The following is a 27,622-nucleotide window of genomic DNA, read 5'->3' as shown; positions in this document are numbered from 1 at the left end:
TACAAAGGCAATTCAAACACACCAAGTAGGAACTGGAATCTTTTTCAATCCTCAGATATTCAATTTTTCCCTTTATTTCTTAGCTTAATGTCAGCAAATTGGGGGGCATTTTAGAATTTACTTCACTTTCCATATATATTCTTTCTCCTTCCTAAATAATATCTGACTCTAAACAAAGAAGGAATGTACTTCTGTATTTTCAGCTTTACTCATTGTTTTCCTATTTTTTAAGGACTTTTTTCTTTGTTGCCAAATGTCCTGTTTACTTGCCTGAGAGAGAGAAAGCACTCCCCAGTGGGGTGTGGTCATGCTGCAATCCTTTTTCCTCCATTTCTCCATCCTGTCAGGATTTTGGCCATGTACACACATCTAACACATCTAGTGGGTGTTTTTGTTGTTGTTCTCATTCTTGCTTTGTTTTGTTTTGTTTTGCCAGAGGGCACATGCATGTCTCAGAGCGAGAGAGACACAGATAAGGGAAGTGAAATGTCATCCGAGCAGGGGTGGCCATGCTACAGTCCCTTCTCTTCTTGGGATTTTGGGCACACACACCTGCCCAGAGTGTTTTTCAGGCCACCGGGTCTAAGACTAGAACCGCAGAGTTAGCTGTGTGGGATCCAGCACCTTAACCACCACTCCTTTGCTAGTCCAACACACATAGACTGTTTTTTAAGCCAACATGGACTTGGATTCAAACCATGGCTACTTATGTGGGATCCGGCTCCCCATTCATGGATTTTTCCCTTTATTTCTTAGCTTAATGTCAGCAAATTGGGGGGCATTTTAGAATTTACTTCACTTTCCATATATATTCTTTCTCCTTCCTAAATAATATCTGACTCTAAACAAAGAAGGAATGTACTTCTGTATTTTCAGCTTTACTCATTGTTTTCCTATTTTTTAAGGACTTTTTTCTTTGTTGCCAAATGTCCTGTTTACTTGCCTGAGAGAGAGAAAGCACTCCCCAGTGGGGTGTGGTCATGCTGCAATCCTTTTTCCTCCATTTCTCCATCCTGTCAGGATTTTGGCCATGTACACACATCTAACACATCTAGTGGGTGTTTTTGTTGTTGTTCTCATTCTTGCTTTGTTTTGTTTTGTTTTGCCAGAGGGCACATGCATGTCTCAGAGCGAGAGAGACACAGATAAGGGAAGTGAAATGTCATCCGAGCAGGGGTGGCCATGCTACAGTCCCTTCTCTTCTTGGGATTTTGGGCACACACACCTGCCCAGAGTGTTTTTCAGGCCACCGGGTCTAAGACTAGAACCGCAGAGTTAGCTGTGTGGGATCCAGCACCTTAACCACCACTCCTTTGCTAGTCCAACACACATAGACTGTTTTTTAAGCCAACATGGACTTGGATTCAAACCATGGCTACTTATGTGGGATCCGGCTCCCCATTCATGGTGTGTAACTGCAGAGCTATGGGACTGGCCCTCTATTCTTTGTTAAACTGAGAAAATATAGATACGTTGAGCCATGTAGGGACATACAGGTTTGAAATTTATTCTTTCACTCATGCACCTTTGACAGTATTTCGTCTCATCCTTCTGTGTTCATGCCTCATCTTCTGATATTCTTTGCTGTCTTCTTTTAGCTTCAGCTTCAATCAGTGTAATTTAGCCAGAATCAGTCAAGTGATTGATGAGCAGTAGAAGCTTAATGTAAGTTCGTATTAAATGGCCAGGATTTTGTGAGCTTGAGTCACTTAACAAAGACAGGAATTCAGTTTTGATTTATCTCCTCTGTCTTTTAGACGTTCGTTAGGAAGCATAGATAAAGACTAGAGAAATTAGAAACAGAAATGACACATTTTTATGTGTCATATATTCTTGGTTACAAAGGTCAGAAAACACAGTTCCAAGTGATTTTAAAAATCACAGATAAAAGGCCCATTAGCAATGGTACACACCATAGAGATGCTGTGCCCCGTGGACTGGCGCCATGTGGGAGGCCTGGATTTGATTCCTGTGCCACCCAAAGGCTGAGTGCAATGACATATACCTGTAATCCCAGTCTCTCAGGAGGCTGTGGCAGGAAGGTTGTGACAGAGAAAAACTCTGTCTAAAAAGGAGTCTTGTGGGACCAACAGGTGGCATAATGATTATGTTGCTAGACTCTCACATGGTTGACCATGGTTTGAGTCCCAGACCCCGAGGCTTAAAACTCACACTGGTGCATCCATGCCAAAATCCCAAGAGGAGAATGGAGAAGAAGGGACTGTGGTGAGGCCATCTTCCCTGGAGGATGATTTCTCATTTTCTGTCTCTCTGGCAAGTGCATGTGCCACATAGCAAAAATCTCTCTTAAAAAAACAAAGAATCTTGTTGACATAAAGGAATCTTGTTGACATGCATAAACAGTAATTTAAAAATAGGTCAGTCTTTTAGGCCTCGTATGATAGGGCTCAAACTTTATTTTCTGTAGTTATCTTCACCCATAATAATAAATGAAATATGTTTTGAAAACTTAAGAAATAACAAGGTTGACCCAGCCCTGTAATGCAGTGGGTTAAGCCCTGATCATGGAAAGCCAAATCCCACATGGCTGACCACAGTGTGAATCCCAGCCCCAGAGGCTTTAAAAATATGCCAGGTGCATGTGCACGTGTGCCCCAAATCCTGACCGGGTGGAGAAATAGTGGGGACAAGGACTGTGGCTTGACCGTGCTCCATTGGGAGAGTGGGGTGCTTTCTCTCTCTTCAGTGTGCCTTCTGGCAGCCATTTTCCCTTTGATTTGCTAAAGGACACATGCACTCACCCAAGAGAGACAGAGTAAGAAAAGGAAAATGAGGAAGCACCCATAGACATGGCCGCACTGTAGTCTCTTCTTTAGAGATTTTGGGCATGCATGCCACACTCTGGGTCCAGGACTCAAACCAAGCAGCTGGCTGCACAGGACCCAGTTGCCTCAACCACCACACTACTGGCTGGCCCAAGAGAGTCAAACTTCCTGCATTTCTTACCCCTGTTCCCTCACTAGCTACTGTAGCTATTATGGGTGCCTGTTTTAGTTCCTTTACTCTATGTTTCATTTGTTCTCAAGTTGATCACCCAGGCAGCATTGTCCCTGGAAGCCTTGCACCGACTTTGGCCTGCTCTTCCTAAGCGAGTTACTGGAGGGGGATCAGCCTTACCATGATACTTATTTACTCTTAAGACTGCCCTCTGGAACCCATGATCAGTTTACAAATAGAAAGCTGCTATAGCATGAGGGCAGATAAAACAGATTTTGATGAGTAAGCCACAGTGTTAACTCTACTTCATACGCTGATGAAAACACACTTAAACCCAATAACAAAAAGGAAACAAGCGAGAACTCTTAAGGAAAATGTTCATTTTACAATGTAACAGGTCCCCAACTAAGTATACCCAAAGTTAAGATACATAAAAAAAGTAGGCACTTGGTTTTCATGGTATCTGACCTAAAAATAGATTATATTCTGGATAAGTCAGGTGAAATATTTTTATTATACTGTTCTAAAAGTGTGTACATGTATGCACCTAGGTAACTCTGAACAGCTCTTGAATGGCCTTACTATGATGCATCCGTCTGGTGATAATGACACTATTGTGTTAGGATCTGAATGTCAAGCTCCTGTGCAGAAGGTAAAAGTAATGTTATTTTTTCATCATAATCTTGATGGGATTTAAAATTGAGTGTGGAGGTGGGACAAGAAATACCATAAGCCCTAACTTGCCTGAGAGTTTGGATCTCTCAGCCAAATTTTCGCCTATGTAAAACAAACCAAAAAATCCAAATCCTGTGAGCAGCGTTCTTTCCCCACCCCACTCGTGGGTGCTTTGCTATTGATAAGTATGGATAAGGACCATTTAAAAAGTGCTTTCTCTAACAACCAATTTTAATGTCTTATTTTATTATTTTTAGTTTTACTTAACAAAGTGTCATCTCTCTCCTTTAGGATAAAAAGAGTAGTGCTACAGAATTTCTTTAATTAAACATTTGGCTCACCATGTACTATAATAGTTATGCTTGCAGTTTAATGAAATTTTGTAATTTTGACTGGCCCAAAACAAAGTTCAAAATAATAACTTTTTCAAGGGCAAAGAGATTACAGTAAAAATAAGCAGACAAACATCAAGCATACAAGACGTCTTCAAAAGTTCATAGAGGCCCCAGCTGCACTGGTGGTAGTGTGCTGATCTGCGGTGCTGAAGGCCACATGACCAACTGACCAACTGTGGGTCTGCAATGCAAGTCAGCTTGAAACACCCCAGGCATGTGCTCCCAAGATCCTGATGAGTGGAGGACTGGGGGAAAAGGGACTGCGGCATGACTAAATCTTGTCAGGGTGCCTCTGTCTCTTTCTATTTCCCATGAAAGAAAGAAAATAAAAATAGTTTATATACGGGACCAGAGGTTAGCGTAATGGCTATGTCGCTGGACTCCCATGTAGTCGACCGTGGTTCGAGTCCCGGAGCCGGTGGCTTAAACTCACACCAGGCACATGTGAGTGCATGCCCATGCCCAAGATCCTGAGAGGAGAATGGAGGAGAAGGGATTATGGTGTGGCCATTCCCCCAGGGGGTGATTTCTTACTTCCTGTCCCTCTGTCTGTCTCTGTCTTTCTAGCAAGTGCACATGCCCTATAGCAAAACCTCTTAAAAAAAAAGTTCATATATGGACCAGCAGATGGCATAATGGTTACATTGCTGAACTCCCATTAATCTACTACAGTTCAAGTCTTGGACCTGGTGATTTAAAAACTCACCCCAGGCACATGTGTTTGCACGCCTAAAATCCTGATGAGAAGGTAAAAAGGAGGAAAAAGGATTGGGTCATGAGCATGCCCTAATGGAGGGTGCTTTCAGTAGCATGCACAGCTGATATATGAACACTTATCTAACTTTAGGCGTAAACCTCAGTGAGTAAAGTGAACATATTATAAAGTAGAACCTCGCTGGGGCTATATAGCTTACTGCAGTCATTAAAATAGGTATTAATAGGTATTTTTAAATGCATTTTTTAATTTCAAGAAAAACAGTTTTAGTTTTAATAGATCAAAGTCAAGAAATGTTAAGAGAAATTTGCTTAAGACTTAAAGCCAGGAGAAAAGTTAGGATTCATTTTAAAAAGTAGGTAGATGAAGCTATCAACAGTTCAAGGAAGCTTCCCCTTTGAGCGGCGGTGGCCGTAATAACAGCAGTAGTAACAACTCCGGGGGCCGTTATCTTCACCCATAATAATAAATGAAATATGTTTTGAAAACTTAAGAAATAACAAGGTTGACCCAGCCCTGTAATGCAGTGGGTTAAGCCCTGATCATGGAAAGCCAAATCCCACATGGCTGACCACAGTGTGAATCCCAGCCCCAGAGGCTTTAAAAATATGCCAGGTGCATGTGCACGTGTGCCCCAAATCCTGACCGGGTGGAGAAATAGTGGGGACAAGGACTGTGGCTTGACCGTGCTCCATTGGGAGAGTGGGGTGCTTTCTCTCTCTTCAGTGTGCCTTCTGGCAGCCATTTTCCCTTTGATTTGCTAAAGGACACATGCACTCACCCAAGAGAGACAGAGTAAGAAAAGGAAAATGAGGAAGCACCCATAGACATGGCCGCACTGTAGTCTCTTCTTTAGAGATTTTGGGCATGCATGCCACACTCTGGGTCCAGGACTCAAACCAAGCAGCTGGCTGCACAGGACCCAGTTGCCTCAACCACCACACTACTGGCTGGCCCAAGAGAGTCAAACTTCCTGCATTTCTTACCCCTGTTCCCTCACTAGCTACTGTAGCTATTATGGGTGCCTGTTTTAGTTCCTTTACTCTATGTTTCATTTGTTCTCAAGTTGATCACCCAGGCAGCATTGTCCCTGGAAGCCTTGCACCGACTTTGGCCTGCTCTTCCTAAGCGAGTTACTGGAGGGGGATCAGCCTTACCATGATACTTATTTACTCTTAAGACTGCCCTCTGGAACCCATGATCAGTTTACAAATAGAAAGCTGCTATAGCATGAGGGCAGATAAAACAGATTTTGATGAGTAAGCCACAGTGTTAACTCTACTTCATACGCTGATGAAAACACATTTAAACCCAATAACAAAAAGGAAACAAGCGAGAACTCTTAAGGAAAATGTTCATTTTACAATGTAACAGGTCCCCAACTAAGTATACCCAAAGTTAAGATACATAAAAAAAGTAGGCACTTGGTTTTCATGGTATCTGACCTAAAAATAGATTATATTCTGGATAAGTCAGGTGAAATATTTTTATTATACTGTTCTAAAAGTGTGTACATGTATGCACCTAGGTAACTCTGAACAGCTCTTGAATGGCCTTACTATGATGCATCCGTCTGGTGATAATGACACTATTGTGTTAGGATCTGAATGTCAAGCTCCTGTGCAGAAGGTAAAAGTAATGTTATTTTTTCATCATAATCTTGATGGGATTTAAAATTGAGTGTGGAGGTGGGACAAGAAATACCATAAGCCCTAACTTGCCTGAGAGTTTGGATCTCTCAGCCAAATTTTCGCCTATGTAAAACAAACCAAAAAATCCAAATCCTGTGAGCAGCGTTCTTTCCCCACCCCACTCGTGGGTGCTTTGCTATTGATAAGTATGGATAAGGACCATTTAAAAAGTGCTTTCTCTAACAACCAATTTTAATGTCTTATTTTATTATTTTTAGTTTTACTTAACAAAGTGTCATCTCTCTCCTTTAGGATAAAAAGAGTAGTGCTACAGAATTTCTTTAATTAAACATTTGGCTCACCATGTACTATAATAGTTATGCTTGCAGTTTAATGAAATTTTGTAATTTTGACTGGCCCAAAACAAAGTTCAAAATAATAACTTTTTCAAGGGCAAAGAGATTACAGTAAAAATAAGCAGACAAACATCAAGCATACAAGACGTCTTCAAAAGTTCATAGAGGCCCCAGCTGCACTGGTGGTAGTGTGCTGATCTGCGGTGCTGAAGGCCACATGACCAACTGACCAACTGTGGGTCTGCAATGCAAGTCAGCTTGAAACACCCCAGGCATGTGCTCCCAAGATCCTGATGAGTGGAGGACTGGGGGAAAAGGGACTGCGGCATGACTAAATCTTGTCAGGGTGCCTCTGTCTCTTTCTATTTCCCATGAAAGAAAGAAAATAAAAATAGTTTATATACGGGACCAGAGGTTAGCGTAATGGCTATGTCGCTGGACTCCCATGTAGTCGACCGTGGTTCGAGTCCCGGAGCCGGTGGCTTAAACTCACACCAGGCACATGTGAGTGCATGCCCATGCCCAAGATCCTGAGAGGAGAATGGAGGAGAAGGGATTATGGTGTGGCCATTCCCCCAGGGGGTGATTTCTTACTTCCTGTCCCTCTGTCTGTCTCTGTCTTTCTAGCAAGTGCACATGCCCTATAGCAAAACCTCTTAAAAAAAAAGTTCATATATGGACCAGCAGATGGCATAATGGTTACATTGCTGAACTCCCATTAATCTACTACAGTTCAAGTCTTGGACCTGGTGATTTAAAAACTCACCCCAGGCACATGTGTTTGCACGCCTAAAATCCTGATGAGAAGGTAAAAAGGAGGAAAAAGGATTGGGTCATGAGCATGCCCTAATGGAGGGTGCTTTCAGTAGCATGCACAGCTGATATATGAACACTTATCTAACTTTAGGCGTAAACCTCAGTGAGTAAAGTGAACATATTATAAAGTAGAACCTCGCTGGGGCTATATAGCTTACTGCAGTCATTAAAATAGGTATTAATAGGTATTTTTAAATGCATTTTTTAATTTCAAGAAAAACAGTTTTAGTTTTAATAGATCAAAGTCAAGAAATGTTAAGAGAAATTTGCTTAAGACTTAAAGCCAGGAGAAAAGTTAGGATTCATTTTAAAAAGTAGGTAGATGAAGCTATCAACAGTTCAAGGAAGCTTCCCCTTTGAGCGGCGGTGGCCGTAATAACAGCAGTAGTAACAACTCCGGGGGCCAGTGACTCTTAGGGATGGCGGCCGCTGCAGCAGGACCTGCACCAGCCCAGAGGTTTTTCCAGAGCTTCTCAGATGCTCTGATGGAAGCGGACCCCCAGGCGGCGTTAGAGGAGCTGACTAAGGCTTTGGAACAGAAATCAGGTGATGTGCAATATTATTGTCAAAGAGCTTGTTATCACATTCTTCTTGGGAATTACCGTGATGCTATTGCCCATGCAAAGAAGTCTCTTGAACTCACTCCAAATAATTCCACTGTTATGCTGAGAAAAGGGATATGTGAATACCATGAAAAAAACTATGCTGCTGCTCTAGAAACTTTTAAAGAAGGACAGAAATTAGTGTAGATGCAGATTTCGTTGTCTGGATTAAGAGGTGTCAAGATGCTCAGAATGGATCAGAATCTGAGGTGAATCATTCTGCATCCCAGCAGACTTACCAGTCAAAACTCAAGTATGACTGGTATCAAACAGAATCCCAAGTAATCATTACACTTATGATCAAGAACGTTCAGAAGAATGATGTGAATGTGGAATTTTCAGAAAAAGAGTTGTCTGCTTCGGTCGACCTTCCTTCTGGAGAAGATTACAATTTGAAATTGAGACTTCTTTATCCTATAATACCAGTACAGAGCATATTTAAAGTGCTTTCAACAAAGATTGAAGTTAAAATGAAAAAAACAGAGGCTGTGAGATGAGAAAAACTAGAAGGGCAAGGAGATGTGCCTAAGCTTAAACAGCTCATCGCAGATGGAAAGAACCTATATCCATCATCTTCTCACTATACAAGAAATTGGGATAAATTGGTTGATGAGATCAAAGAAGAAGAAAAGAATGAAAAGTTGGAGGGAGATGTAGCTTTAAACAGATTATTTTAGCAGATCTATTCAGATGGTTCTGACGAAGTGAAGCGTGCCATGAACAAATCATTTATGGAGTCTAGTGGTACAGTTTTGAGTACCAATTGGTCTGATGTAGGTAAATGGAAAGTTGAAATCAATCCTCCTGATGATATGAAATGGAAAAAATATTGAATAAATTAATTTTCTATAAAAAAAAAAACAGTTTGCGGGAACCAGCAATTAGCGTAATGGTTATGTCACTGGACTCCCACGTAGTTGACCACGGTTCGCGTCCCGGACCCGGTGGCTTAAAACTCACGCCGGGCACGTGTGCGTGGGTGCCCAAGATCCCGAGAGGAGAATGGAAGAGAAAGGATTGCGGTGTGACCATCCCCCCTGGGCGGTGATTTCTCGCTTTCTGTCTCTTTATCTCTCTCTGTCTGGCGAGCGCACATGCCCTATAGCGAAAACCTCTCCAAAAAAAACAGTTCAAGAGAAGACAAAAATCCTTAAATCTAGAAAACAAAGCATAGAAGAAAATCAGTAATGTTTCAGTCAAAAGTCATAAAATTCTATTTCACAAATTCAATCTCATGTAATTAATCTCTCTTTTGTTGAATTTGCAGTCACTGTGGTCTGATGTTTCCATTTAAACTCTGGAAATTAACATTCAACTCTGGACGTGTCCCTACCATTAGGCTGGCCATTCTCTTGGTTGTTTCTTGTACTCTTGTCTAGATCTGGGTGCTTCAGTGGTCCTAATCCCTGAAAGGGGCCACTCAGAACTCAGACATAGAGGATGGTGATTCGCTTGTCCTGGCTCCTGGCTAGATCTGGGGGCTTCAGTTGTCCTCAAGATTGAACAGTTGTTTTCAGCAGAGGTTGTTTAGGTTTGCATCATAATCTTTTCCCTACTAGAGATAGGCAGGTTGCCTTAGAGCCATCTGGATCTGCGGTGTCCAACATGATCCCTAGTCACATAAGGCTACTGAGTCTTTGAAAAGTGTTTAGAACAAATGAGGTACTAAGTCATAAATGTTACTTTAAAATCAGTTTAAAATTTAAAACTGACATGATTCAGTTATTGGAAAGCTTAAGTATGTTTAGAACAGGTTGGTTAATGAAAATACTTTTTATCCATAAATTTTATGAAATATAATTACAGATCAACTGTTTCTGAATGTGGCTACTAGAAAATGTTAAATTACATGTTTCAACTAGACAGCATTGATCTCCACCTTGGCATATCTTTTTTAAGAACAGTACTCACTCCATTAGTTTTTTCTTCTTAGCACAAAAAAGAAAAAGCTATGCCAGAGAGTTTTCAATAAACCTTTCTTTTTCCCCCCAAAAGATATGTGCATTCACCACAGACAGAAAGAGGCAGAAAGAGAAAATACCCTTTAATGGGGTGTGATCACATTGTAATTTCCTTTCCATTCTCATCCTGTTGGGATTTGGGATGCACATGTACCCTGCATTGTTTTTCAAGCTGCCAGGGCCAGGATTTGAACTACATAATTAGCCATGTGAGACCCAGCTTCATTGACTACTGGGCCACGGGACCAGCCCCAATACTGTGCTGTTCTTAAGGCATAATCCTACTTTCTCTCTTATTAATCATTTGTATATTTTCTTTATTTTCCCTAGAGGATCATAAGTGTCTTATTTATAATGAGTGGTTTATCAATATTTTTACACTCCCTACAAATTATAACACAGTTAAAATATATGTCTTAAATTAAGTTGAAATAATCTGTGAGGATGCTACTTCAATTTGGTTTCAGGTTAATAATTGAGTTTAGGTCATTGTTATGTTATTTTTCTAACTTGAGTTAACATTTAGCTTTCTTTGGAATCTTTGGAATCTTTATGTGGTCTACTACTGTATTAAAGATACTATCTTTCTTCTAAAATCTGATTGACATTTGTAGACTTAGACTGAATCAAATGTTTGTTTTAGGATATAAAGATTAAAAATGCTGAATCTTGGAAAAGTTTAGGCAAACCAGTGAAAACATCGGGGGTAATGAAATCCTCAGATGAGCTCTTCAACCAGTTTAGAAAAGCAGCAATAGAAAAGGAGGTAAAAGCTCGAACACAGGAACTAATGAGGAAACATCCGGAAACAAATACAAAGGAACCAAAAACATCTCAAGAAAATCAGAGGTCTGTAACTTACTGTAATAAAGGCCATGGGACATAGAGAAGTATATTTAAATAAATTTTCTTATTTGTCAAGTGACTATATGATTCAGCTATTTAGTAAAACACAAAGTAAATTGTGATTACAAAAAGTACATTTTTAATATTTTTCTAAGAAGTAATATAATCTATTTGAACACTGAAATAAATTAGACACTAATATTAAGTTATAAATATATTCACAAAATGTATTTTTTAAATTCTATATACAAGAAGAGAATGGTCACAGTTTTCTAAAACCTTTGCTGTTGGGAACAAGCAGTTAGCGTAATGGCTATGTCGCTGGACTCCCACATAGTCGACCGCGGTTCACGTTCCAGACCTAGTGGCTTAAAACCCACACCAGGCGCGTGTGCGTGTGTGCCCAAGATCCCGAGAGGAGGATGGAGGAGAAGGGATTGCAGCGTGGCCATCCCCTCGGGGGGGGTGATTTCTCGCTTTCTGTCTCTCAGTCTCTCTCTCTCCGTCTGTCTGGCGAGCGCCCTATAGTGAAAAGCCTCTCAAAAAAAAAAAAAAAAGAAAAGAAAAAGAAAAAGAAAAAACTTTGCTGTTAATATAGATAACTTTTTTATTTTTTTTTTGAGAGGTTTTTGCTATAGGGCATGTGCGCTCGCCAGAATGAAAGAGAGAGACAGAGAGACAGAAAGCAAGAAATCACCCTCTAGAGGGGTATGGTTATGCCGCAATCCCTCCTCCTCCATTCTCCTTTCGGGATTTTGGGCACGCACTCACACGTGCCCGGCGTGAGTTTAAGCCACCGAGTCTGGGACTCGAACCATGGTCAGCTACATGGGAGTTCAGCAGCACAGCCATTATACTAACTGCTGGTCCCAATATAGATAACCTTTTGTAAAACTTTGCACATTAAAAGAAAAACTTAGAAATGTCATAATATGTGAAAGTAAGTATCTGCCTATCACATACCTTTATATTTGTCATTTAATAATGCACCTTTGTAATAAAAACTTTTAAGGGACTTGAAACCTACTTTGTGCTATACTGTTTCTTAAGGGACCTTGGAAATGGATTGGTTCTAGAATCTTTTACAAATAAAACACAAAACAAGTGCCAAGGAGAAGAGCAGAAAGAGCACCAGCAGTCATTGGAAGCTCAGGATCAGTGCAAACTCTGGCTTCTCAAAGGCCGTAATTTGGCAAAGGAGAAAGAGCAGGAGCGGAGGAGAAGAGAAGCAGTAAGTGGATTTTTTTCCCCCCTGAAGAGCCTGTGAGCTCACAACAGAAAGTGAGAGAAAAAGAAAAAAATTCATTTCCAATGAGACATGATCACATCAAAGTGCCTTCTCCATTTCTCCACTCGGTTGGAATTCGGGCATGCTTGCACACGCACATGGTGTGTTTTTCAAGCTGCTGGGTCCAGGGTTCTAACTGCTTGGTTGGTCATGTGGGATCCAGCTCCCTTAACCACTAAGCTATAGGGCTGACCCAAGTAAGTAGATTTTAGTTCACTAAATCTAACAAAGGAAAGATCTAACAGAGCACTGTCTTTTATATTTTCAAAGATATGTGCAGGGTGGTTTGACAAAATGCACATACACATGTCTGAGTATTCTCAGGCCAACCATAGTATACGAACCTGTGGTCAGTCATGTGGCCTCCAGCATTACAATCCAGTACTCTACAGACTGGGCCAACTAGGCTTGATTCTGTATTTTGTCTCTTGTATAGCTCATTTCTTTTTAGTGCTGAACAAGATTGTATATATGTACCACAGTTAAGTCATCCATTCACCTATTAAGGAACATCTTGGTTGCCTCTAAGTAATGACAATTGTGAATAAAACTTCTATAATCATTTGTGTACAGGTTTTTATGTAGATTTATTTTCAATTCATCTTAATTTTTTAAATTGCCAAAGGTCATGTGCACAGGTCAGATTGAGAGAGAGAGAGAGAAAGAGAAAGCTCCCTCAGTAGAATGCAGTCATGCCACAATCCTTTTGCCTCCATTTCTCTATCCTATCAGAATTTGAGGCACTCATGCATATGGGCCTGAGCTGTTTTTCAAGCTGCCAGAGCCAAGGTTCACACTATGGTCAGCCATGTGGGATTTGACTCCCTACATACTATGCTTAATTGTGCTGTGGGACCAGCCCTCATTTTTTGAAAGACATTTTTGGTGGAGATATAATCCTAGATAGTAAAACTTTTTCTTGCAGTGTAGTGCTTTAAAGATACTCTATGGGTCAGCCCTGTACTGCAGAGATTAAGTGCTATACAGAGGAGATCAGATTCCACATGGTTGACCAAGGTTTGAGTCCTGGTCCTGGTGGCTTAAAAAACATGCTACAAGCATGTGTGTGCATCCCCCAAATCCCAACAAGATGGAGAAATGGAGGAAAAGGAATTGTGGCATAAGCATACTCCATGGGGTGGTGCTTTCTCCCTCTTTCTCTGTTTCTCCGTCTGTCTCTCTGGCAGGCATATATGCCAGCTGGTGATTAAAAACAAAACACCAAGTATGCACACATGTGCCCAGAATCCTGATGGAGTGGAGATTTGGAGAAAGAAAGGATCACAGTATTACCAGCTCCCTCAGGGATGGTGCTATGCTGTCTCTCTCTCTCCTCTAATATATGTGCATACTTGCTTTCTGTAAGTATTATATTAAATTAATGAAAATAAATTAATATATTAAAAATATTTTCTTCACTGTGCCCTTGCAATATTTCCAGTGAGAAGTCTGATATTTTCACATTTGTTTCTCAGTCTTAGCCAATCTGGATCACAGGTATGCACGTGTGCATGCCAGGCATGCTCAGGGAGGTCCTGCAACACGAACACAGGACCTTTTCCCATGTGTGGCCAGTTATATTACCACTGCTTTTCCACCTGGCCCTCCTCTTGTTGCTTTAAAATTTTTATTTATCACTGTATTTCAACTTTTTTTCTTCATGTTTCTTGTGCTTTGCATGCACACCCTCTATTATAAATAATTTTTTTGAAAAAAGAAATGTTCTTTGTCTGCAAAGTCAAACAGAGTAACAACCAGCCACATATGGCCATGCAGTACTTGAAATGTGGCTAATGCAACTAAGGAACTAAAATTTAAACTTTAATTGTAATTAATTTAAATCTATACTTTTTAAAATAATTATTTTACTTTATTTACTTATTTTTTAATTTGATCAGAGAGGGACAGAGAGAAAGAGAAAGAGTGAGAAAGCAAGCTTCCAGGACCAGGACTTGAACTGTGGTTGGCCATGTGGGAGTCCAGTGCCCCTAGCTACCACACCACCTGCTGGCCCCTAAATTTATACTTTTTAAATATTGTATACTTCTTTATTGTTTTTAGGACTCTTCAGTAAAATTGTATTAATACTTGACCATTGGTCCAGATGATGGCGCAGCAGTGAGGCTGACCCATCTGGGAAGGTTCTGGGTTTGCATCCGGAGACATCTCTGAGTACACTGGGCATGCACATGCTTGTCTTCTGGGACTGGCTAATGCTGGGCATTAGGAAAGTAGCCTGGATTAGGATTTAAGAAGTGTGCTTTTGGGCCAGCATGGTAGCCAAGCTGTACTGTGCTACTCAAGTAATGCTGGATCTACATGGAAAATCATGGGTTCAATTTCCTGGTTGACCTGAAACACACCAAGTGTATGTGCCCATAGTGCTGGCTGGATGGGAAAACATGGCAAGAGACCCTGTTGGGATTGCTTTTATGTCTGTCTGTCTCTACCTGTCTCTGTTTCTCTGTCAGTCTTTCATTATCATAAAAGAAATAAGGAAAGGGGCTGGCAGGTGGAATTGTGGTAAATCAGTGGGTTCTTACATGGCCAACTGCAGTTCAGGTCCCAGACCTGGTGGCTTGCTTTCTCTCTCTGGTCAAATTTAAATAGTAATACTGATAATAAATAAATTAAATTAAATAATTATTTTTAAAAGAAATAAGGCAAAAAAGTATCTTTTGTCTTTAAGAAAAATTGTAAGAATTATTTTGTAGTTTATGAGAGTCAGACATACCTTTTTAATATCCTTTTGGTAAGTCATAATTACAAATCTTTTCCACATAGCCAGTGAGAATGCCTGTCTCATCCTGGAAGCCAACCAACTGGTTGCAAATTGGTTCTTTCACCTACAGCCCTGGTCTGTGGCTATTTATTGATTTTAAAAAATTCTTTAAAGACTTACTGTTGAGAAAAGTGAGCCAGATTTTGAAAGATGCACATTGTGTATTCCCACTCAATTTGTACTGAGGGTCTTGGGGTGGGGGAAACAGATTAGTATTGGTTACTATTGCTCAGGAGTTTACAATCTATTTCTGTTGCTTCAGGTTACAGTATTTTTTTTAGAACAAGACCTGAACTATCAATAAATTATTTTCAGATTGGAAAAAAAAGAAAAAACAGATTAATAGGATTGGTGATAGCTAGAGGGTAGGTAGGGTTTTCTTTCTTGAGGTGATAAAAAGCTTCTAAAATCAATGATGGTGATAACTACACATACCTATTACTGTACTGAAAACTATTGAATTGTACCCTTTATTTTTTTAAAGAAATCTTTGTTATAGAACACAAACATTTGCCAGAGAGACAAAAAGAAACAGAAAGACAGAAAGCAAGGTGTCACCTCCCCACACCTTTTCCTCCATTCTCCTCTCGGATTTTGGACATGCATGCACACGCACCTGGCATGAGTTTTAAGCTGCTGGGTCCAGGAATCAAACCATGGTCAGCTACATAGAAGTCCAGCAATGTAACAGTTACACCATCTGCTGATCCCAAATTGTACACTTTAAATATGAATTGTATGGTATGAAAACTATATCTTAAGAAGGGCTTTTAAAAATGTTTTAAAAAAAGAAAAAATTTTCTGGATCATTGCATGGATTTCCATATTTTCTTTATAATTCAAAAGTAATTGTATTTTTTGTTTTTGTTTTTGTTTTTTGTTTTTTAAGAGGTTTTTGGTAGGGTGCGTGCACTCGCCAGACAGACAGAGACAGACAGACAGAAAGCGAGAAATCACCCCCCAGGGGGGATGGCCATGCCATGATCCCTTCTCCCCCATTCTCCTCTCAGGATCTTGGGCAAGCACACGCACCCAGCGTGAGTTTAATCTACTGGGTCTGGGACTTGAACCACAGTCGGTTACATGGGAGTTCAGCAACATACCCATTATGCTAACTGCTGGTCCCAGTAATTTTATTCTTAAAAATTATAACTGTTCTACACTTCTCTGTTACATCAATTTGTTCCCCACAGACTATGCTGAGAACAGGCTTGGGGAAGAAAATAAATCTTTTTGGCTTGACTATAATCAGTAGCTAATAAAAGTAGAAAAATCCAGATCTCTATGGTTTGGGATAGAATAACCCTTTTGTAGGACCTAATTAAATTAACATACACACATTCTTTGAACTTTAATATTTGATGTCTTTTTTGGATGGCAATGGTTATCTAACCTATGAAGCAAAGGCATTTAGAAGAAGCTTTAATATATAGTAAACATTTATTTTCTTAGCCATTTCTATTTCAGCTTATTGTAATAACCTTTTAGCATTTAATAAAGCATTGTGCAGAGTGTGGTATATGTAGTCTGATTTGATCATCATAAATACTCATACAGGAGGACACTTGGTTAAATAATTTATCTTAGGTTACACAGTAAGTGGCAGAATGATGAAAAGCCCAAAGCCTTAACATAAAGCTTTATGCATTATAGTTTTCTGACATAGCAAAGATATTAGTTCATTCAGAAAATATTTTTTGTTTGTCTAGCACTATGTTGGTGACAAAAATAAATAAAACTGTTCTCAGTTCATCTTCTTACCTAATACCCACGCTGTCAATACTAAGGCCTCTCTTACTTGGAGAAAAAGGTCAGACTTATTATTAATATCCGTGTAGGTTTTAATTTTTTATGTTGCTTAGGCAAAATATTAACAAAAATGGGTAGTATTTGATCAGAAATACAAAATTATATAAAAATGCATTTGCATTTTATATGCTTTATTCCTAGGTCTTGTCTAATTATTTTTATATAATGCTAACAAAGACATTTTAAAGTAACATTGAAGTTTTCTTCTCTTTTCTACAGATGGCTGGTACCATTGATATGACTCTTCAGAGTGACATTATGACAATGTTTGAAAACAACTTTGATTAAAACTCAGTTTTTAGATTAACTGTCAACTTAAAATGAATCATATACAAGATTAAAATGCATATAGTAAAATGATTGCTTTCAGTCACCAAGACACCAATCTTCTATTGTATTTTGACTGCACTAAAATGATTAAACAATCTTCACTTGTGTTTTAATAGCTATATGTGCATTTTTTAAATGACATAGTTTACAGAAATTTATAATTTTTGGATCCCTAAAAATGGAAGAAATTTCCAGATTTTACTCATTCTATAAATATTTGCCCATTATGAATTATAGGCCCTGCACTAAGCAATGAAAATCCAAAAGATACAGTCCTTATTTGTTTAAAAATGAAAAATGCCATAAAAGTATTAAAAGCAGTTCCTGTTGAGTTCTTCACTTTTACAACAAATGTTTGTCTGCCTTCAAAAATATTTAGAACTTACAACAAATAACAGTTGGTTTCCTTGAGTGTCTGGTTACCTAAGATTCTATAATCCAAATTATTGGTTCTATAATAAAAATTTTTATGACATTTAGTTTAAGGAAATGTTACCTGTGGTTTTAAATATGTTGAATATGAGGCAAAACAGTAAATATTAATTATGTATGTAAGTTTCTGTAGAAACTTATGGGATATTTCTTAATGTGTATATATAAGAGCAATGCATATTTAAATAGTTAACTATATTCTTTTTATTTAAATATTTTGTAAAATATTTTTGTTCTGTTATTTTGAAGTTTAGTTATGTATAAATCATGTGTATCAGCTTTAAAGTATTTTAGATTTTTAAACTATTGATGTATGACATGATTAAGGCAATACTCTGATACCATTTTAAGAAAAATTCAAAGTGTGTGTGTGTTATAAAGAGGAAATGTTTTTTGACTTCACTTATTTTTATAATTAATATGATAACTTTGAAATATCTTTAAGCTGTTAGCCATTTAAAAACATGATTAACCCATGACTAAAATGGTAGTGTTACCTTTATGAAACAGCCAGGATTAAAGTGATAGTTATTCCTATTCAGTTAAATCTGTTCTTTTATTTGTTTGTTTGTTTGTTTGTTTGGAGAGGTTTTTACTATAGGGCACATGACAGAAAGCGAGAAATCACCCCCTGGGGAGATGGCCATGCCGCAGTCCCTTCTCCATTCTCCTCTTGGGATCTTGGGCACGCACACACACGCACATGGCATGAGTTTAAGCCACCGGGACAGGAACTTGAACCACGGTCGACTACATGGGAGTTCAGCAACATAGCCATTACACTAACTGCTGGTTCCATCTTTTTTAAAATTTTTTTAAGAGAGATTTTTGCTATAGGGTGCTTATGTTTGCCGGCAAGGCAGTCAGACAGAGAGCAAGAAATCACCCCCCAGGGGGACGGTCACACCACAATCCTTTCTCTCAGGATCTCAGACACGTGCACGTGCACACACACACACACACACACACACACACACACACACACCTGACATGAGTTTAAGCCACTGGGTCTGGGACTCTTAACATTGGTTGACCATGTGAGAGTTCAGCATGTAACTATTTCGCCATCTGCTGGTCCCCAGTTAAATCTGTTCTTAACCAAACCATCACTATGTATATCACAAACAATATGTATTGTTATTTTTCATAACAAAAGATTATAAGGAAATATGTTTCCATGTTTAGTTTAATCAACTTGACAATTATCCCATGCTTAGTCTGTTAGGAGCCTCGCACATTGCAGATACCCAACTGACTTTGAGTAGGTTAGTTAAAGTCAGTCTCATAGGGAAGAAATGGCTTATAACTGATCTTTTTAAAAATGTATTATTTTTTAGTAGAAGATTGGCTTCTCTAAACTTTTTGCCTGTAACTTTCTTCACCTAAACCTTGATTTTGTGAAGACAACTCCTATGGCTGCATCTCTCTCACCCCTTTCCAACTCCTAAAACCTTCTTATTATATCTTCTAGTGTCCTTAAGTCATCAACAATGACATCATGATGATATAGTCAACCTTTTTGTTTTTTTCTTCTTGTTCTGAGTTGTTCTGGAAGTGTGATCCCTGGACCAGCTATATCAGCAGCATCTGGAAACTTTAGAAATGCAGACTATCAGACTTCAGGCTTATTAAATCAGAGACTCTGGGCACAGGTCAACAATCTATAGTTGATCAGTTTCTCCAGGTGGTTGCTATGCACACCAAAGTTTGAGATCCACTGTTCTAGCTGAACCCTGGCTCTCCCCTGCAGCCTCTCATTTAGTACTGGGTCTCTTGCAGGTTTTCTTAACCTTTCTAGTGCCATTTGGAGAACACTTTCCTTCCCTCCTCCCTAAAAACCCTCAACTTTAAATTTTTCATGATCATCACACACTACCCATAGTCATTTATCATCTCAGGTTCCCTCCTTTTATTCCCAGATTTTAGTCGTTGTCTCACTGTCACTCCCCAATTGACACTTGCTGGTCCTTGCCCTCTGCTAGTAATCTTTTTTTTTTTTTTTTAATTTTTATTTTTATTATCATTATAATCTTCTTTATATTACATTGGATTACATATAACTTTACATTGTATTACATTGTTTTTTCAAAAGGGAATGCCATGCACGTCAGTCAGTACAGAGACATTAATCTCCCCACTTCAACATTCCATATCTTTTCTGTTTTCCCCAATCATTATTTTTATTATTCTAATTATTTTTATAAAACAGTCAATTGCTATTTCTCGTTTTGCTTGTAAAAATACTTTGCCCATCATGAAATACTTCTCAGACCAATCCAGTTGAGAATACCATACATGTCCTCATCAACAGTTAATAAGCTCTATCTGTTTCTCACTAATGTCCTGTCTCTCTATTGTTCACTTGCTATCTTTCTCTATCCTCTTCTCTTCACTTACCCCATTCCACACTGTCCTATTCTCATTGAGTACCTTCACTGTGTTTATGTCCTCCGAATTTTTGCTCTCTATTATAGAGTGCGGATAGTCGGTATATATTGAGTGGATACATACAATATCTTTCTTTCATAGCCTGGCTTACTTCACTCAGCAATAGATCCTCCATATCTGACCATTTTCTATCAAATTCCAGGGTCTTGTTATTTTTTATGGCTGAGTAGTATTCCATAGAGTATATATACCACACTTTTCCAATCCATTCATCAGTTTGTGGACATTTAGGTTGGTTCCATGTCTTGGCAATTGTGAATAATGCTGCAATAAACATGGATGTGCAAGCACTTTTCTGACTGAGCGTTCTCCTGTCTTTTGGGTAAATACCCAGAAGTGGGATTGCTGGATCAAATGGTAGTTCTATTTGTAGATCTTTGAGGAACCTCCATATTGTTCTCCACAGTGGTTGAACTAGTTTACATCCCCACCAACAGTGTAGGAGGGTTCCCTTTTCACCACATCCCCGCCAACATTTATCACTTTTTATATTCTTAATCTTTGCCATTCTGACAGGGGTTAGGTGGTATCTCATTGTGGTTTTTATCTGCATTTCCCTTATGATGAGGGATGTTGAGCATTTCCTCATATGCTTTTTGGCTGTTCGTATGTCTTCCTTAGAGAGACTTTTGTTCAGCTCACTTTCCCATCTTTTAATCGGGTTAAAAAATATGGAACGCTTCACGAATTTGCGTGTTATCCTTGCACAGGGGCCATGCTAATCTTCTCTGTATCGTTCCAATTTTAGTATATGTGCTGCCGAAGCGAGCACCCCTCTGCTAGTAATCTTGATTAGCAGTGTCAGCCTCAGCATTCACGCCTTTGTCATTACCAGTAACAAAAACCCTTCTTCAGTCTCAGTTTCTAGCATCTTATCCTCTCATGCTTTCCTCTTTTTTTCTAGCTTACTCTTTGTAGACCCTTGACTGACAATCCTTAGACTTGTCCAGGACCCACAGTCCTTTGCGTGTGTTTCTACTCTTCATCACCTCACCTCTGCTTATTCTAAGTTTGCGGTAAATTACTATAATCACTCTCTTGCATACTCTCACAACTCACTCCTTGTTTCTTGTATTGCTTGACAAACTCAAATCCTTATTAAATCTGACTTCCTGCTCTGCATCCATGAAGCTGAATGTGGTTAGAGAAAGATGCATGACCATGATAACCAGTCTCCCTGGAAATTTGTGAGCATAAACACAAATGAGTCTTAATGCTGCCAAGGCGTTTTACTAAGTTCCCATGGCTCATTCACTTTCCCTGGGCAGTCCGCTGTTTTATATCTCCACTCTATTCACACCTCCAACCAACATCTGCTGGTTGCTGCTTTGTCACTAGGGTAACAAGCAGTCCAAGGGGACTGCAAACTGCCAGTGCCACACCTAGAGCATTGTTATTCACATGATCTGCTGTCCCCCCTGTTATTAAGGATGAATTATCTGAGCGGGGTCACTCTCTTACAATTCTTTCTCACTTCCCCAAGGGCATTGCTGTAGCAATCCTACTTTTTATCATGAATGTTCTGTCCCATCCTATAGAAATGATCAGCATACATGCTGGTTTTTCTGGAATATCAGTTGGAAGAGGACACTTGGTTTTTTCTTTAAGTTGTCTTCTCACATCTTTGGCCCATTTCGTTTTTTCTTAACATCATGAGCAATTGTCTGTGTCATTAGATGGATATACACTAATTCACTCTTTCTTTTTTTTAAAGGCTATATAGCATGCACTAGTATAGGTAGGTCATAATTTATCTAAATAATCTCCTGTTGATTATGTTAGTTACAGTCTTTTTCCATCATGAACAACACTGAAGTAAATACTCTGTTTTCTTTTTTTTTTCTTTTTTTTCGGAGAGATTTTTGCTATAGGGTGCTTGCGCTTACCAGAAAGACAGAGACAGAGAGACAGAAAGCGAGAAATCACCCCCTAGCGGGGATGGCCACATCACAATCCTTTCTCCTCCATTCTCTCGGGATCTTGAGCACGCACGCACATGCACTCTGCTTTGAGTTTAAGCCACCAGGTCCGGGACTTGAACTGTGGTCGACTACATGGAAGTCCAGTGACATAGCCATTACGCCAACTGCTGGTCTCAATACTCTGTTTTCATAGCCTTATGTAGCCCTTCCTTCCTTCCTTCCTTCCTTCCTTCCTTCCTTCCTTCCTTCCTTCCTTCCTTCTTTCCTTCCTTCCTTCCTTCTCTTTAATTACCATAAGGTCCATGCTTGTGAAAGAGAAGGAAAAAGAGCAAGAACTGCCCCTCACTCCAGTGGGGCATGGTCACACCACAGTCATTTTCATTCATTTCTCCATCCTGTCAGGATTTGGGGCACACAAGCCCAGTATATTTTTCAAGCCACTAGGACTGGGATTCAAACCACTGTTGACCATGTAGGATCCTGTTGCTAATGCACTTTGCGTAACCACTGTGTTATGGGGCTGACTCAATAGGCTTCTGTTTCTAAAAGGTTAGAACTTCTAAAATGGAGTTGCTGTCAGAAGTAGAGTCAAAGGGGGTATTTTTCATTTTAATAGATGGTGAGCCCAATAACTATTACAGTAAAAAAAAAAAAAAATACTACTTTTCCATTATCCTCACCAGCACTAGATGTTATTTACCTCATTTTTTGGTTATTCTGAGTCTAAAAATATTATAATTTTCTTCTTTAATTCTCAATTCCCAAACTATAATGGAGTCTTATATCTGTTTGCTGTGTAAAGTGGTCTGTCTTTTGGGTTATCTTTTCTTACCCCTTTCGTGTTTTGATTTTTTTTGTTTTAGATTTTTGCCATAGAGCCAGCTTTCTTTACCTCCAAATAAATTGTCCATTATACTACCACAGTTTGCTTACTGAACCTATAAGAAATTTATAATCATTTTATCTACCTTGTAAAAGTTGAGTTATCTTTTCAATTTTGATTGATATTAGATTAGGATTCAATTTAGAGTTCTAGTAATTTTATTTCCAGTTTTATAAATATATCCTGTGTGGAACCAATTTTTTGAACCACTGCCAATCTTGAAAGAGGCAGGGGACCAGCAGTTGGCAAAATGGTTATGTCACTGGACTCCCATGTAGTCGACCGCAGTTCAAGTCCCGGGCCTGGTGATTTAAACTTAGTGCAGAGCGCATGTGCGTACGTGCCCAAGATCCTGAGAGGAGAATGGATGAGAAGAGATTGTGGCATGGCCATGTCTGTCTCTCTCTGGTGAGCACATGTGCCCTATAGCAAAAACCTCTCCAAAAACGAAAATAAAAAAATTAAGTCACAGTGAAAACAAAAACAATGAGCAATAAATACAGATCCACTAACTCTCATCCCAGGGCACTCTCTAGCTTTAGTATGTTAGCTGTTTGTAAAATATTTAAAGAAATAAGGGGGGAAGACAGGAATGGATAGATTTCAGGAAAAAAAAAAACTTCTAGAAAAGAAAATGTTGAAATAGACTCAATTTAAAAAATATCGGGTGAATTAAAACAAGTAGACACAGGTGAAGAGAAAATTAGTGAGATAGGAGATATATCTAAATAAAGCAGGATACAGCACAGGAGAAGGAAAATGCAAAATAGACGTTAAGAGATTTAGAATGGGGGGGGGTGTCCACTGAACTCCCACGTGGCTCGCAGCAATTTGAGTCCTGGACCTGGCAGCTTGCTTTCTCATTTTCAACTCTCTCTCTCTGGTCAAATATAAATAAAGTCAAATAAAGTAATTCTTTTTAAAAAAAAAAAAAAAGCTTTAGAATAGGGGTTGGCAAGCCACAGCCCCAAGGTCAAACCCAGCTCACTCCCCATTTTTATCAAGTTTCCTTGGAAGACAGCTGCCCCTGTTCATTTGTGCCATAATGGCAGAATTCGACTGTGATGGACACCGTGGCCCTCGAAGCCTAAAATACGTACTGCCTGACCTCTTACTGGGAAAGTGTCGGTAAATTTCTAATTCCTAATCTGTAGGATAAAATGAAAAAGGCCAACTGGTCTTTGGAACCAGTGGGAGAATAAGAAGGATGAATTTTGGAGGAAGCAATAATTATGACTTTCTTAAAACAAGAAAAATGAAAACTGGTCCTGTAACCTGGCGTAAGGTAAGTCAGATCCCACTTGGCCAACCACAGTTTGAATCCTGGCCCTGGTAGCTTGGAAAATACACCCAGTGCATGTCCAAAATCCTTACGGGATGGAGCAGCGGGAAGGGATTGCGGCATGACCATGGTGTGTGTGTTGGGGGGCTACTTTCTTCTCTTTTTCTCTCTAGTGACCACACACACCTTTCTGGCAATTAGAAAAAAATGAATCCTTTTATTTGGAAGTAAAACATCCCTAACAGGATAATTTAAAAGAGAAATCTGCATCTACGACATTTTTCAGTGACCTGTACATCATAAGCAAAGAATGTTTAGCAAGCATTCAAGGTAAAGGAGCTGGAAGAGCTTCCCCCCTTTACTGATGATAAAGTACACACACGTGCATGTGAGGGACAAACGAGGGCCCTACACAGTCTAGTCATGCCTCAACCCTCTCCTCCTCTACCTGTCAGATCCTGGGCATCCATGTGTGTGCTTGGTGTGTTTCAGGCTGAATGGGCTCTGGATTCAAACCAGGGTCACCACGTAGGGTCTGGCCTCTGAATTGGTGCATCGCCTCTGCACCACAGGGTCGGCCACCAAAAGAGTTCACTTCTATCAAATAGAATGACCTCTCAGCAAGGCCCAACTCTGGTGGTGCAGGCAGTAGGGAACCACTGCACGATGCTGGAGCCACGTGGGAGACCCGGGTTCAGATCGCGGGTTACCCTGAATGTGCCAGTGTGCCCAGGAGCACACCTGTGGTCCTGTCTGAGAGGCTGGGGGGGAAATTGCAGGAGGGTGAGACACCTCCACAGAAAGGGTCTGTTTTCTCCCTCTCCCTCTCTCTCTCATGAAAACACACAACCAGTAACATCTCTCCCCTGAAAGAATGAGTTATCAGTAACAAGACACACAAAAACCCGAGGAATTAAATCTTCACAGTTGAGAGCAAAATAACTGTCGGTTTGAAATGTGGAGAAATTTTGGAGGGTTGGGACTTTCCCATTATTAAACATGTATGCATTTATCTTGTCTAATTTTCTCCTTATCTATATAGAGCTTTATTCTGCAGCAGTTCATTCATTTCTTTTGATGATGCCCCTTAGGACACAACTAGTTATCAGGAACCCAACATCTGTTAATCATGGCAGTTTCTGTTTCTTCATTAACAAAGTTTATACATGTTAGCATAAAAATTTTTTTTTTTTGGAGAGGTTTTTGCCATAGGGCGTGTATACTCGCCAGAAAGAGAAAGACACAGAAACAGAAAGTGAGAAATCACCCCCCGGAGGGGATGGCCACACCACAATCCCTTCTCCTCCATTTTCCTCTTGGGATCTTAGGCTCGCAGGCACACACACCCAGCGTGAGTTTAAGCCACTGGGTCTGGGACTTGAACTGCGGTCAACTACATGGGCGTCCAGTGACATAGCCATAACACTAACTGCTGGTCCCAATGTATAATTGTTTTTCATTGCCAGAGGGTGCATGAGTTCACCAGAGAGAGACCGGAAGAGGAGAAAGCACCCCTCAGTGGGGCTTGGTCATGCCGCAGTCCCTTCTCCATTTCTCTGCTCTGTCTCAGCTTGGGGCACATACATGTGCTCAAGTGTATTTCTCACGCCACTGAGCCAGGATTCAAACCATAATTGGGCCATATGGGAACTGCTTTCTTTTAACCACTAGGCTCTGGGACTGGCCCCTATAATTTCTTTGCATTCTCTGTCTGAATCATTCATCATAGGAGAGTATGTACTGATAAGATTTAAGGTTTGTGTGTTGAAGGATTTTTCTGAGGAAAGAAAAAGATGTCTGCATTTTATTGCTGTTTGGTCATTTTGATTTTTTTTATTTGTTTTCAGATCACATTCACAGGTCTGTGTACATTACAATATGAAGGATGAACTGAATTAACTGTGTTATATTTCTCCAGCAGGCTTTGATTAAATAAAAATGGGAGGGAGGGGAGAAGTCAGATGGAATTTAATCTCAACAAAAATTACCACAGTGAGGGTGAAATTAAAAAAGAAAAATGGCTGACAAAATGTTCTGTGTATAAAGGATATTCCATTTTTATGGACAGTTCATCAGTTTTAGTGGCCCTCTTCCACCTGGAACATGTGGCCTCAAAAGCTGATGCAGCACTTTTGTGGTCAGAGGATCACACAGAAGTTTTTAGTAGCCAGACTTGAAAGAGATGGCATTAGGGTTCTCAAGACCCAGTGAGATGTTCAGTCACGCATCACACACATGTCAGTGACAGTCCCAGAAGGTGGTAATAAGTTATACCATATAGCCCAGGTCGCGGTAGGTTTACCATGCAGGACCGTGTAAGTACACTATGATTCGTGTATAGCGAAGGATGTTGCCTGATGTCGTTTTTAGAACAGACCCCTATCGTTAAGGGATGCATGAGGGCATATATATATGGATTTATATGAGAGGATTCGTCAAAGGAATTGGCTCATAAAATGATGGCAGCTGAGAAGTCCCGCAGCGAGCTGTTTGCAAGCTGGAGACAGGGATGCCAGGAACATCGCTCAGAAGACCTCAGAATCAGAGAAGCTCAGTCTCAGCTCCTAAGGCTAAGAGCCCAGGAGGGCCACTGTAAGTCCTGGAGAACCTGTTTTCTGAGGCAGGCGTCCAGGCTTATTCCAGCTCGCAGCATGAGAGAGCAGTTTGCCCTTTCTGCTTTATGCAGCCAGGGCCGCAGCCCATCCGATGGTGCCCGCCAGCGTCAGAGCGGAACTTCCTTAGTTCCCTCGGGCACGTGCCAGCCTCTCCTGGGAAGACCCTCACAGACACACCCAGTAATCTTTACAAGTTCTCTAGGGACCGCTTAACCCTGTCAAGTTGACACAAAGTAACCCTCGAGGAGACTTAAACTTGTAGCTTACATCCCTCTGGCCAGAACCCAGTTAGCTGGCCACACCTGACCAGCTGAGAAATTCCGAGCAATACCTGGAGTCGCTAATTTCCTGGTGCGCACAGGCATTTCACTTCAGCGGAAACAATGGCAAACAGGAAACGATGCCCGACGTCTTCACTAAGGGCAATGAACGTTAAGGCCGTAGGGGACACCAGTTGTTTTTTTTTTTTCCCAGATGGTGCACATGCTTGCCAGATAAGTGGGTGCTGAGACCCTGTTGGGGTTGCTGACTGACTGGCCGATGGAAAAAAAAATCATTCCTTTTTAAAATATAAGGGCAAACAATGCAATAAGGCGAGAGAAACAAAAGGCACAGAGCAGAAAGGAAGAAAAGGGCCTCCTGGAACTCCAAAGTCGCCTGGGCAATGGGAGGAGTTGAACCCCGGTTAAGACCCGAGCGGCGCTTCCTTCCGCGGTACCCACGGTTTTGAGAGGTGTCGCCCCCAGTGCAGCAATTTTGAAATGAGCTTTGCCCCTACGGACCCCGCCGTGGCCCTGCGCGCTCCTCGTCCCCCGGGGCTCTCCCCCGCGGCGTGCGGGGCTGGGACCCGCGGCCCCGAGCGCAGCCGGTGAGTGG

General features: G+C 40.3%; 1 protein-coding gene, 1 non-coding gene and 1 pseudogene across 4 annotated transcripts in view; 2 read left to right on the top strand and 1 right to left on the bottom strand.

Annotated features, from left to right (window-relative positions):
* BRDT (bromodomain testis associated) overlaps positions 1-17,272 on the top strand; it is a 52,657-nt gene extending 35,385 nt beyond the window's left edge. For all 3 annotated transcript variants that reach the window (XM_027770497.1, XM_006140156.1, XM_027770487.1), the window contains exons 15-18: positions 3,510-3,610; positions 10,753-10,958; positions 12,006-12,186; positions 17,054-17,272. In XM_027770497.1, coding sequence (XP_027626298.1) covers positions 3,510-3,610; positions 10,753-10,958; positions 12,006-12,186; positions 17,054-17,122 — 557 coding nt within the window. In that variant the 3' untranslated portion in view covers positions 17,123-17,272. The remainder of the gene's footprint in view (positions 1-3,509; positions 3,611-10,752; positions 10,959-12,005; positions 12,187-17,053) is intronic.
* Positions 7,966-8,981, top strand: LOC102491348 (protein SGT1 homolog pseudogene; annotated as a pseudogene).
* Positions 17,273-20,709: 3,437 nt separating the features above from the next.
* On the bottom strand, positions 20,710-20,816 carry LOC114007316 (U6 spliceosomal RNA). Its single transcript, XR_003548936.1, has one exon. It is a non-coding gene; the product is annotated as a U6 spliceosomal RNA (small nuclear RNA).
* Between the last annotated feature and the right edge of the window lie 6,806 nt (positions 20,817-27,622).

The sequence above is a fragment of the Tupaia chinensis genome, unplaced genomic scaffold (genome assembly GCF_000334495.1).
Source record: "Tupaia chinensis unplaced genomic scaffold, TupChi_1.0 Scaffold000023_1, whole genome shotgun sequence".
In the NCBI taxonomy this organism is placed as follows: domain Eukaryota; kingdom Metazoa; phylum Chordata; class Mammalia; order Scandentia; family Tupaiidae; genus Tupaia; species Tupaia belangeri.
The sequence above is the reverse complement of the archived record's forward strand: the minus strand, read 5'-3'. Positions and strand labels throughout refer to the sequence as shown.